The 13,690-nt window shown below is 37.1% G+C and overlaps 1 protein-coding gene across 6 annotated transcripts in view; it reads left to right on the top strand.

Annotated features, from left to right (window-relative positions):
* Positions 1-12,069, top strand: part of dtna (dystrobrevin, alpha) — a 33,522-nt gene extending 21,453 nt beyond the window's left edge. For 4 of the 6 annotated variants that reach the window (XM_088085598.1, XM_042497279.2, XM_042497283.2 and 1 more), the window contains 11 exons: positions 1,043-1,124; positions 1,462-1,556; positions 4,123-4,236; positions 4,457-4,553; positions 7,352-7,375; positions 8,802-8,961; positions 9,058-9,147; positions 9,225-9,324; positions 9,789-9,906; positions 10,022-10,060; positions 10,903-12,069. In XM_088085598.1, coding sequence (XP_087941724.1) covers positions 1,043-1,124; positions 1,462-1,556; positions 4,123-4,236; positions 4,457-4,553; positions 7,352-7,375; positions 8,802-8,961; positions 9,058-9,147; positions 9,225-9,324; positions 9,789-9,906; positions 10,022-10,039 — 898 coding nt within the window. In that variant the 3' untranslated portion in view covers positions 10,040-10,060; positions 10,903-12,069. The remainder of the gene's footprint in view (positions 1-1,042; positions 1,125-1,461; positions 1,557-4,122; positions 4,237-4,456; positions 4,554-7,351; positions 7,376-8,801; positions 8,962-9,057; positions 9,148-9,224; positions 9,325-9,788; positions 9,907-10,021; positions 10,061-10,902) is intronic. The other 2 variants (XM_088085599.1, XM_042497288.2) reach the window with 1 other exon arrangement.
* The last annotated feature ends 1,621 nt before the right edge of the window (positions 12,070-13,690 follow it).

A 13,690-nucleotide genomic window follows, 5' to 3' on the forward strand; every position in this document is an offset into this window, starting at 1 on the left:
GCCTGTGTTTTTTATATGTGTGTGTGTGTGTGCACACTAATATACCTGCGTGTGTTTTAATGCTGGTTAATGTCATCTATCATGTGGCTATTTGTATTATATTAGTAACTCCTCCATTTACCTCTGTGTGAGTGCATTTGGGTGCTTTTACTGTACGTGTGATTGGAAATTCATAACCATAATTTGACTTTATCAGTGATCAGACTGTATAATCACTATCCCCTCTGTGCTTTCAATACAAAGCAAATGATTACTTCACTTTTATGTTCTAACCCAACTTCATTCCTGCTTTTGTGGTTTTACATAAGTAGCTTATCATGATTACACAGGCTCTGCTGTAAAACTTATGGAGCTTTTCTGCCAGAGAACTAATGTGACTGTTGAACAGACTTTCTTGGATTTTTGCTTTCTTTCCTGCATCGTTAGAAGTCCAGTGAGTAGGATTTAGTGGCTTCTATAGGCCAGCCAAAATTTCTTCCGTGTTTCAAACGTAAACTCCTGGTTAGGATTCTGGGTTATTGATGTGTGTATCATGGGCAAGATACACACTGTGGTCACATGCATACTGACTCACACGAGGACCAGGCAGAATAAGTTACACAAATACAAAAATTTCGACGCTTCAATACATGTTTGCCTCATTGGGGAGGAGGCTTCTTACAACAGTGGGAAATGGCCCTATCTTAAGCCAGTGTTTGGTTTGTCCATTCTGGGCTACTGTAGAAAGATGGCAGTGCAACATGGTGGTCTCCGTAGATGAGGACCAGCTTCCTGTGTAGATATAAACAGCTCATTCTAACATCAGAAAAACAACTGTTCTTATTTTCTGGTGATTATACACCAAAGAAAACATACTTATTGTAATATATTCAATTTCTACACACACACACACACACACACACACACACACACATATATATATATATATATATATATATATATATATATTTATATTCCCTAAATCCTACACACTGGACTCTTTGTATAAGTGTGACTATGTGGTAATCATATCATGTTATGACTCCATATTCCTCCTCCTCAGTTTGCTGGAGAGCAGTAACCATCAAGATGAGGAGCACAGTCTCATCGCCCGCTATGCTGCTAGACTGGCTGCTGATGCTGCGGTGAGATATATTTGTTTAAGACATTTATTGCTCACATATTGTGGCATTTTTCATCGGTGTCCTCTGCCAGAACTGTCGGTGATGAAAAGAAGGTTAAACGTAGGCTACTACTCTACCTTTGAGGGTTTCAGTCTTTTTATTGCTGAAATGATGAAGGGATTTACAGACGGTGATTGTTCCTAACCGGACTTGTATGCCTGTTTATGTTCTTGATGGATGTTTGGTGACTTGACTGTTTTATTCCTCCCTCCTGTGAGATTTAAGATAAGGTTATGGATGACGTCATCCAGAGGTAAAGCCAGCTCACGTGATGTCTCTTGCTTGGTTTCACCGACAGGCTCAACAGCAGAGGATCCCCACAGACCTCCCCTGCTCTCTGGATGCCAACAAACAGCAGAGGCAGCTCATCGCCGAGCTCGAGAGCAAAAACAGGTTAGGGATGACTGCTTTGGTGACGCTGTTCAGTTTTCTTCTGTTTGTCTCGTCTCTTTTTTTTTTCAACTCAACAACAAGAAATTCACCTTGAGAAAAACAGATTCTTGGTCTGACAAAATGAACAAACCTCAAAGCACATTTACTGAAAACTATAATAATAATAATAATAATAACAATTATTGTTATTATTATTATTATTATTATTATCATTATTATTATTATTATAGACTTTCATTATTAGCCAAGGTATGACATTTGTTTGTCAATGTTAACATTTTAAGGAGGTAAGGAACGGTTGATATACCAGTATTGTAGTACTTAAGACCGGTCTTCGTCTCAAGTGCACTTTTTGGAGGTTTGAGTCTCATCTCAGACTCATTTTCCCTTGATATTGTCTCGTTCTCAGACAAAAAGGAATTGTTATTTTATATTAAGGCCATTCTAGACCATCCCTGCAAAGATATCGCTAAATTGCCTGAACAAAAGATAAGTGTTAAATAAAGATGGTTAACATCCCTTTCCAGAAACATTTTAAATAGGCTTACTTAAACTGAGACTAATATTTTGTTTAACATCTTTTTTCCACATAATATTTAAAAAGGTATGGAGACACAGGAGTGTGCATCAAGGTAGCTAGCGTTAGTGTTTGATGAAACATCAGTTCAGCCATACATGTGTGAGCCTCGGTCAGACCCTGACTTATGTTTGCAGGCAGTTGTTGTGTGTAACCTCTCTCCCACCTTTCCTGTTAATCTTCAGCTGACCTGTCAATAAAGGCAAAATATGATCTGTCAAAAAATAATTTTAGATTAAAAAAAATGTAGGGTAAATAAACAGAAAAAAACACATATGAGTGGAAGGAAACCTTAGGTTGATCTCATGTCCATAATATTTGTTCATATTTGTTTGCCCATAGAAAGCAAAGGAAAATTAACATCTGCTGAGCCTTTTGATTACTATATCCACATACTTATCATGGTACACTTAGCCTTTACATACAAACACATACATATATAGTATATTGCAATTAAAGAGGTGAATGAAGAGGAATCTTTTTTGTTTTCTGCGGGTGTTTTTATGGGAACACCGATCTCTCAGATCAATTTGAGGAGGGCCTATGGATTTCCACATTTAATTGTCACACAGCGTGGGACTCACACTGGTCTGCAGTTGCACTTAAATCGGTCTTAAAACACTCTGGTCTTGTTCATGACTTGGTATTCAATACATCACTGACGTATACTGTATAAAGTGCAGGCCAATGAATATGGGATCATACAAGGCAAGTCAAGGTGATTTATTTATATTATACAGAATACATCGCACACAGTGGCAAATTTTAAATGGCTTAAAAAAAGTAAAATAGGATAAGAAAAAAAACAGTCAAGAAGTAACAGCAAATTTAACATTAAAATTACAGTAATAAATAATACTGAATAATGAAACCAAAGTGGAGACAAAAGTTCAATTACAGGCAACAGTGAACAAGTACGTAGGTTTTAGTGCAGCTGTAATTTAATATTTTTATATCAACAGAGGATCTCATGACTACATGTATAGGATGGCAGTCTCGTGTGGTGAGAAACCCACAGGGAGTTATCACCCGACTGTGCAGTTCCCCTCTGCTCTGCAGAGCTTTATTAGGCTCACTGTCACACTGTCATGGCTTCAGTAGAAAAAAGACGTGTTTAATGAGATTAGTGACACCTGTGCATGTCCTATAAGGAAAATATATGTTATAAAAAAAGGGCTAAAGTGTCTTTTGCATCAGCGTTTTGGTTTTCTGGCCAGCATCTTTACTGTTCTGCTCCATTCTCACCGCTCTGGAAGTTTTGTTTTCCTCTTAAAAAAATTCTAAAATTCTTCTGTACACTAACTTGTCCAGCAATAAACTGCAGACAAAGTTAGCTACTAGTTGGTAGACATAATGGAGTATAAAGAAGCTAAAGAGCCAAATATTTCCCTCAGGAGTCAGAGGAAACATGAGAGTGAAAATGTTACCAACTTGTTTCCACTGCCCCCAAGTGGCTGAAATGATGTTTGGGTTTTTTCCAATCACTTAAGTCTTTATTGCTGGTATACATACCAAGGTTACTATCCTACCTAAAAGAGACATCAAATGACAAAAATATCACCAAAAAAAACCCACAAAATGACCCCAGAGAGACACAAAATGACCACAAAGAGATACAAAATGATCAAAAAGACACTGAATTACCTCAAAGACACACAAAAAACACCACAAAATACCCCAAAAGAGACAAAATTATTAACAAGACACAAAATTGCTTCAAAAGGATGCAAAACCCTAAGAAAAAAAAGATGCAAATCCACTAAAAAGAAACAAAAAACTACCACAGAGTCTTTGTGTCTTTCTGCTTTGTGGGAGAGGTAGTGGAGCCTTTTGCATGTCTGTCCAGGGGCCCATCCAACCATCCATGCAATGAACATGAAAAAACAGCAGCAACATGCAGCTTCCCTGGTTTTTGTGTTGACTCAGGGTCATCTACAGACAAACCATGTGTGAAATTTAACTTTTCTTCTATATATTTGCACGTCACAGAGAAATCCTGCTTGAAATCCAGCGGCTGCGCCTTCAGCATGAGGAGGCCTCCCAGCCGCCACCTGACAGAGGTCAGCAGAACCCCACTCTCCTGGCTGAGCTACGACTTCTCAGGTAACTCAGTGTACTGTAATCCTGCTTTGCGCAGTGTGTTCATAACAGACATGTTTGCTTAGGCTGCACTACAAAGTACATATTGTAATTGCTTGCATTTTTCTAGCATATGTTAGAGTCTACAGATGGTCATTGTACACATTTTTTTCCCTCATTTTGCTGTTGACGTGACATTATGGTATCATCACACAGTACAACTTGTGTCCTCTTCTTCTGTTAGGCAACGCAAAGATGAGCTTGAACAAAGAATGTCTACTCTGCAGGAGAGTCGCAGGGAACTCATGGTGCAGCTGGAGCAGCTAATGATGCTTCTCAAGGTACTGCAGTCACTCCTTTCATCTCTTTGACTTCACAGCACTCAAATACACATGCAGATAAGACGCCTTCATGATTACTGAACGCACATTCTGTGTCCTCTGGGGAATTATATGGTTGTGGTGGTAATTTTGTTTCAGTATCTTTTTGCAGTTGAATTTTCCATGTTTATTTACATTGGCATGTGTATTGTAGCTCATGTTTTTTTATGTTATTTTGAGGCAGGTGGTGAGCAATATGGCCAGATGATGAATCTCCCTTGTATAACAATTTTCTCCCAGCTGTGGGTGATCACTCCAGCTAATGTAAAGCAAACACTGCACTTTGCAGAGGAAACATTAAGCAATTACCCAACATGTCCATTAGAGGGCAGACGTCTCTAATAGTCGAGCTCTGTTGAGGCCTTTTACATTTTGACTGTAAATGTTAAAGATACAGGACAAATATTATTTTGAAAACACACAAACTGCCATACAGCATAGCAAAAGGTAGACAGTAAAAATTAAATGAATACATACATAAAGTTGTGCACACATACGTGTACATGAACACATATACAGACACTCACTCACTCACACACCGACAGAAACTTTACAGGAACATGCAAAGTCAAGGCCCATCTATCCCATTGTGATTGGCTACAAAAAGATGCAAGAAGGTAGATAAATGTGACGTTATTCATTCATATTCAGCAAGGTGGGAGGTTAGAGTTTAGCTAAAATCTACTCCATGAAAGGATTCCAGATTCTCAGATATTTATCAGAGGAGCAATTTAATGTAATTCAGTTTCTCAAGTTTGAGATGCTGCATCACCTCCCTTAGCCACTGAGTCTGGCTCGGCAGCTTAGAGTTCGTTCACATTATATTATTTAAGATTTTGAGCCGTAGATGAAATATCTGTTTTAGTATTTTACTCACTGGGGGTCTCATTGCAGAAAATTCTTGAGTCTGATATCCTATCTTATCACTTAGGATTTTTAGTGTTACACGCTAAACATATTTCCTAACCCTATCTTATTTTAGAATAGGCTAAATAAGCTCTGTTTCTTGAAAATAATATTTTCCTTGTTTTCAAGGAATACAAAAGCTTGCATGTTGTCCTTCTGATAGCCCCCTAGAAAAATGGACAGGCAAGTTATATTAAATTAAAATTAAAGTATACATGTATGCATACATGCATACATGTATACATGCATACATGCATACATGCGCACATACACATTTTTGACACACATATGCAAACAGTGAAATAAATCAAAATTAAATCAAAATGTAAATATAAATGCTCACATATTCATGCAAAGAAACAGATGTATACATTACTCACAGTTGTCTATAGCTACTGTAATTTGCTTTGAATGAGAATCAGTTATGGAAGAGAACACAGTTTAAGCATTTTCATATTTGTCCAAAATGGTTGCCATGCTCTATAAAGTTTACCTGCAGAGCCACCCAGTGTACATTTTATTAGGAGTTGACCAATATTGGTTTTTCAGGGCTGATACTGATACAGATTATTAGTGGTTAATGAAATTGATAACTGACATTTGGAACCGATATGTATTTACAATAAAAAGAAAATCTTTCTGTCAGTATTTATAGTTTGGAATAGAACAAACCCCATAACAAAACTTTGTTTAAATGCCTTTAACAAATGTTTAATCAAAACTGAAACGTTCAACATCAAATACAGCAATTTCCCAGCAACTATTTTTGTAAAGTCAAGTGAAAAACGAAATAAAAAAAATAAATTTAATAAAGACAGCTCCCTGATGTTTTACAAATTAAAGGTTCCTCCTATGCTGACACTTTATTTGCACTTTTTAATTAATTAATTTAATCGGCGATCATTAATATAAAACGCCAATGCAGATAATCAGCAAAAAGCCAAATATAGGCTCCAATAATTGGCCAGGCCGCTAATCTGTCGACCCCTACACTTTATTTTCTCGAAGTTTTAAACATTTTACAAGTTCTCCAGCCCACTGGGGGAGAAGCCTCCTGCTACACTTCATAAGGACAATGTGTCTAGCAATTCAGGATGCAAAAGTAAAAGTGTTCTAATAATAATTTGACTCCAAAAAACACAGAAAATATATCAAATATTGATTTCCAATAATTATGAAGTATGGATGAGGGATCCTGTTACTGTCAAGACAGGATGAGCAGTTCGGATATTTTTTTGTAATGAGGTCTCTGATCCAAATTAAAAAAAACAACCTTTTAAACAAACCTTTAACAGCATCAGAAGAAATGTCTTATCTAGCTGTTGTTTAGTGTCAGTCCTGTTCAAAGACAACTCAGTTGATTTATGAGTGACAGCCGACTCCAATGCTGTTTTGATCTTTCTTCCAAATGCCATCTGTTTCCATGTGGATCATCTCTCATATCATCTCTCATATGTATAAGTATGTTATACATTGCCTTGATTAGCTATGTCAGCTGATAGTCCGTACAGGCGATTTAAGAACAGGATATTGAGTTTGGGATTATGCTCCATCACCTGATGTGACAACATGTCTCCCCCCCTCTAAGGAGGATAACCTTTGCTGCAAGAATATCTTCTGCAGTCGACAACATGGGAGTTCCTCAAAGCCGACATGAACTGCTCACTATACTGGCTTAAGTGGGGAGGATATCAATCTAATTAGGCTAAAAGGATCAATGTTAATCCATTAAACTTGCATGAGGAAGCCACATGCTTGTCACGTCCTGGAGGAATTACTGATTGGATTTTCTTTTAGAAATACCCAAAGTATTATGGTTGTTGTTTCATGAGCCATAAAATGTTGTTTTTCAGCTGGAAGAAGAACGGAAACAGGCTGTAAGTGTGAAAACTGTGAAGCAAAAAGAGGCTGAAACTGTGCTTGGGTTCAAAATTATTGCATGTTTGGAGTAAATACTTTGTTACTGGGTGAAAACTTTGTGTCTCAAAGTTAGAGATACATTGTGTTCACCAGACGGCACCAACTTGGGGTTTGGTCTGTGGGAATAATTGGAGTAGCCCTGAGAGAGAAAATCTGTTTTAACTGCGTGTTGAGTATTTGAAAAATACTGAAAATGCCGTTTATGACTCAAATTGCATATTTCTAGCATGTGTGCAATGTTTGTAAAGCTATTGTGGTGTGTTTTAAGGACAGATGAACTCCTCTGTTGCCTTAAAAATTATTGTAGTGAATGATTTGTTGCTGTTTTTGGAGTTTGATGTGAGATTCTTTGCTGTGATTTGAGCACTGGGAAAAAAAACCCCAAAAAACAACACTTGTTGCATTGCCCGTTGAAAGCTTGCTTTGAAAAGAAGCCCTTTTATCGAGATAATGGTATGTTTTTCTTACAGCGTGGGTTTTCTGGTAACCAACACAGTGGCACAAGTAAAAGCTGTAATTGGTAACTTAAAAAAAAAAAACTGTACTGCTTACACAGCACTAAATGAAAAAAAAGAAAAACTGAACTGCTGAGTCTGTCAAATTAGTCAATACTGAACAAATAATCGAGATTTTGTTTCTGCATGTCTTATCTCACATTTTCAGGCACATACTGTAGTGTACTGTTTGACTGTAAAATACAAAAGTTGATCAGACTGCCAGGCCGTGTTTGTTACTTCGGTTGACTGTATCCAACATGGCGGCTGGGTCACAAACTTAATTATTTTACACCTTTTTGCCTTAAATATGAAATATTAATATGTTAATAATACACATACCATAATATTGTGTTCAGAATTCAGGGTAACCTGGTATCTCACCACATAGAGCACTACCTGACTGAGTCCTGACTGCAGTGGCCAGGGTGTGAGTCCGGCCCTCTGCTACAGGTCCCCCCATCTGTCTCCCCTTTACTATCTGTTTCTCAATAAATTATGAAAAATACCCCAAAATATCCTTTAAAAAAGTCATATCTGTTTCTTTCCGTTCTAGCTTTATCTTCCTCCCCCAACGCCATCTGGTTGATTTTTCACATACACATGGTTTGAGTGTAATTTATTCATTTGCCAATTATTTGTCTGATCATTATTATATTATTATTTTTCAATTTTCTGCAGATATCGCAGTGACATTCTTATCCTGAACCCTTTTGGCCATGATAATCGAGCAGTGAAAATCTGATATTTTATGTAAATTTACTGTGTATTTACTGTTTCCATGCAATGCCTTGATAACCTGCTGCTGTAACACCAGAATGTCCTACTTTGGGATCAGTAAAGTGCATCTGTCTATCTGTATATCTAAAACGGTGCGTCTGTATTGCAGACTCAGGGTCCCGGCTCTCCACGCTCTTCCCCCAGTCACACCATCAGCCGGCCGATCCCCACACCAATCCTCTCGGACTCTGCTGGCACGACCCCAACTCACACACCTCAGGACTCACTCATGGGCGTGGGAGGGGACGTTCAGGAGGCCTTCGCTCAGGGTAACACGGTCACACACAGAAAAGCGTGCATTTCAGTTATGGATATGGAAAGTTTGGTTGGAAGCTAAACTTTTTTTTGTCTGTGTGTTTTCAAAGGTCCAAGGAGAAATTTGAGAAACGACCTGCTCATTGCTGCTGACTCAATCACCAACACAATGTCATCGCTGGTCAAAGAACTCAATTCAGGTAGAAATCGATAGAAAAATGTTGTATTTTGCTTTCTGTTCTTTTATATCACAGTTTTAAAATGTTTTTTTTTTCAGAGGGTGGAAGTGAGACTGAGAGCACTGCTGATTCAGACTTTGGGCGTGGTGACCTATTGGCTGCAACCTCTTCGGATCCTTTCTTCACATATAAACCAAGGTACTTATCAGATATACTGCAGGATGTGTCATCACCAGTTGCGCACAGGATCTAATGTAAGATGCTTTAGTAGGAGAGCATGCACATAGATATGGAAAGAAGAACCTGTGAAAAAAAAAATTGTGAACATCTACCATTTGGACAACTGACCAAATATGACCTGAAACATCTTCAAGTGGCAAAAAATTCCTCTGTACAATCAAAATTCTTACTGTAATTTGTTTCTTGTGCTACATTTTCTAGGCTCGTCCATTGTAGCTGCTTTCTCTTGGCAGTTTATTTGCTCTGTTGCCAGCTTTCCCAGTAGTGTTAACTGTGTTTTCTATATACATTTGTGCCAAATACTTTACACATCAGATCATACCCTACATTTCTTTAAACCACTGATGTGAGTCAAATTGTTATAAAAGATTACACGTCAGTGGGTCTTGTGTCGTGTTTTAAAGTGCCTGTTGTTTTCACAGGAGTGCCGGCGCTGCAGAGGAGGAGAGCTTCGAGAACGATCTGGAGCAGCAGTTGGAGAACGAGCTCAAGTTGGAGGAGCTAATGAAGCACAGGCAGGAACCAGACAAAGCGTGCATAGTGAGTTCTACTTTTCCAGGACTGTAAATAGAAGATGATGTGGTCTGAATTATTAGATTACACTTTGTCTATGCTTTTTCTGATCTGCTGCATGCGTTTTGGTTGTTTGGTGCAGGTGACGCTGCAGCAGTGACTGTGTTAGTCCTGGTGACTGGTAAGTATCTGAAACAATGAAATGTATCCTGTTCATAATTGGTGTTAGACTTTTTATTCTAGCATGTAAGCACTGATGGATTACAGAATGGGAATAGTGGGCACAGGCCCAGGGGCCATACATGTCAGGGACCCCCTTGGCCTTCACCTGCAAAATCACTCACTCAAGCGAACAGGTACTGACCAGGATGATACTCAAAATGACCACAAAGAGATGAGAAGAAACTACAATGAGACACAAAAATAACCACAAAAAGCGACACACAGCCACAAAGAGACACAGAACAACCACAAAGACTCAAATCAACCAAAAAAAGATGCTTAATTAATTCAAATTCAATTTTGAATATCTGTGCTCAGGGGCCAATTTTCTCATAATCCACGCATGCATGTTGGTCATTAATACAATGTTTCTCATCTTTTTTAGAAGGTTTTAACAAGTATTAAAACCTGTAAACTCCCCACAAAAAAATATTTATTTCAAAAACATGGGGTAAAAAGACAACCAGCAAATTGGCAAAACAAAAAAACATCTTGGAAATTGCAAGAAATTTGAAGATTAAGAAAAAGTATTTAAAAAAAATAAGGGAAGATTTTCTGGAGAATTATATTTCAAATGATCATAATTCTACTTTCCAATTGTTTGGTTTGTTTGTTTTTGTATTGCTGTTTTTTTTTGTTGCTAATTTTCAGGTAATTTTCTTGTAATTTTTACTAAATTTGAGATTATTTTTGGGTATTTTTTTTCTTAAATTGCTCATTGCCTTCTTCCCGTGTTTTTTGAAAGAAATCCAGCCAATTTGCCTCGGTTTTCTGGGTTAACATGTTCTGTATCCTGAACAGGTGAGCAATATGAAAAGCAACAATAGTAAAAGACGAGACAACACTGGACGAGACGACACTGGTAGAGACAACACTGGGCCGACGGTAAAGAGCACTGAAGATATGAAGATTTTGAGTTGAATAAATGGCTGAATCCAACCATAGAATACATTTATGTAAAGATATATTTTTTAACCAACCACATATTTAAGGTAATACTGTGAGCTGATGTAAAGAGATTAACTAGTGAGCTGTCTATTACACCACAGGTGCCATAAAAACCACATGACTTTGGGGAATTATTTCTTAGTTTTTAGCTTTTTTTTATATGAGTTGTCAAGCAAATGTACATTGTTAGTTCAGGGTGGTAAACCTGACTCTTTCAAATTCTCATGTTTCTGCAAACGGTGACCCAGGTTTAAGTGTTTGTTTGTCTTCTGATTTAAGATATAAACCTGCTTTGGAGTTGAAGTTGTAGATGAAAAAAATGCAATATTTTATAAGTGTATAACTCCAGATTTAACCACTAGTCCACTGATTTCTTACTGTTGCTGTTGAGTGGCTTTTGTCATAGTTTTTTTGTTTTTGGAGCAGGCCGATCAGATTTTATTTGATACATTAGTGCACACATGCCTTAGCTGATTGGATGACCTCTCAGAGGAGCTCATTCAAACTGTCAATGCAGCATGTAGCTAACAAGAAAACACACCTGTTCAACAGAAATAGCTTCACTGGAAAAATCTGATGCTGGGGAATAATAAATATGTATACTGTCTACATATAAACTGTCGGTTAAATATCAGATGGATTGGTACAGTGAAAAAGATGTAACTCAGAGACTTCCAAATCTCTCAAAGTCAAAGGTTTACACTGGTAAGGGCATTGAACAAATTGTGTTTACTCTCAATGGTTTATGAATTAAGGTTCGATCATTTGCCATTGTTTCATTTGTTAGCATCAATGCTCTCACACATAAATCTCTGTGTGACTTGCACACCAAACACAAACACACTCTTGATGTATTTTCCGAGTGTGGGCGAAACTTTACTCAGTCACTTTTGGGGAAAAGTGGCAAGCCAATCTAAAATCATAAATGTGTGAAATATATGTAGTTTGATTTTTGAGCAAGTTCATAGCAGTGATTTTGCATGGTGGTGATGCATAATAAAGTGTTGACACAATATCACATTTTTTTGCCTATGAACTCCTTTTTTTTCTTTCCTTTTTCCATTCCAGACCGGCACACTTCAATTGGCCTGGTTTGGCAGCGCACATTTATTATCTGTCATAAATGCACCGTTGGCTGCCCTCAACCTATTGTCTATAATTCATCATATAAACCCACCATCTGAGGTAACATAAAAGCAGCCATCCAGCACTGAATCTCACCGTCATGTGAATATTAGGAGGGAGAAATTGGCTCTCAGACTCAGGTAATATTAACAGCATATGAATTAACTATATTAGTCTTTATTACCATTATTATCAGTGTTTTGAGGACACTCCCACAAGCCCATTTTTTTTAGATTCAAAGAGTATTTATAAGATGGATCTACAGCATCAATCATCAGGTCTTTGTATGATTATCACAATCTGCTCACAATATGTCCTTTATTTATCTGGTCCATGTTTCCTCCACTCCATCAGCATAGTTTGCAAAGCAACTATAAGGGAGATGAATTTCATACTGAGCCTCGAACAGATATCTTTTGTCTTGTTGGTGCGTGACTGCTCCCTGGTGTTAAAACATGAGGAATGCAGCTCTGCCAGAAGCAGAAAATCAGTTTTTTGCAAAATCAAAGATGCAAAATTTGTGCACTTTATGTTCCCCTGTTTCGAACAGTAGAAATGTATTTGGAAATAGGAACCATTCTTTCACAATAACCTTTAAGTTACTGTCTCATCAAGACCCTTGAAATTCATACCCCTGCAGGAAAATGTTTCTTACAATTTTTCAAATTTAATTTACAGTTAATCTAAACCTGTATTGTTCACAAAAATAATATTCTCATTCTTTAAAATATAGTTTTATTTTTTTTATATATATATATATTTCAATTGGTGATTTGGTTTGAAAAATATCCATAAATACACAAATAAACAAAATTAAAACATTAATATTAAAAAGTGGCAATCACAAATTGACAAGAACTCAAGGTGACCTCTTTATATGCCTTGTTTTGTGTTACCAGCAGTCCCAAACCCAAATAAACCAGCAAATAATCATTTCTGAGAAGCTGGAACAGTCACTTCTCAGATATTACTTTTATACTTACTTACTTTTATATATATATATATATATATATATATAATGTTATAATTTAATTTGCAATGATAGGTTTCTCAACTGTATGAGACTATATATAAGAAATTAAAATATTTCATAATTATTTTTTCTGAGATACGTCTATTACGTCATTATTTTAGTATTTGGGAAGAAAAAATAAATAAACTGTTGTGCCTTGAGTCCATTTTACATTTCTATTAGTTTGGGCAAATAAAATATTTCATAATTGTATTTCATTTTTTAGATGTATACGCGTATATATACATATGGGAAGAAAAATCATTTTAATACACATCAATACATATCAATTTGTGAAAATATTGTGCGTCTCTGTCATAGAGTGTAATAATAACAGTCTCTTTGTGGTGAAAGTGATGTGACACGGAGCGACAAGACGGAAAGCTGTCGGATGTTCCGAATGATCAACGCATCAGGCCGTGATTGGTCAAACGTACAACAGATGTCACAAACGAGCCAATCATCTGCCTCACCGATGACGCATTGCCCAATCAACTGGCGCTC

The sequence above is a fragment of the Plectropomus leopardus genome, chromosome 12 (genome assembly GCF_026936395.1).
Source record: "Plectropomus leopardus strain MGB_pleo_1.0 chromosome 12, ASM2693639v1, whole genome shotgun sequence".
NCBI classification, from domain to species: Eukaryota; Metazoa; Chordata; class Actinopteri; order Perciformes; family Serranidae; genus Plectropomus; species Plectropomus leopardus.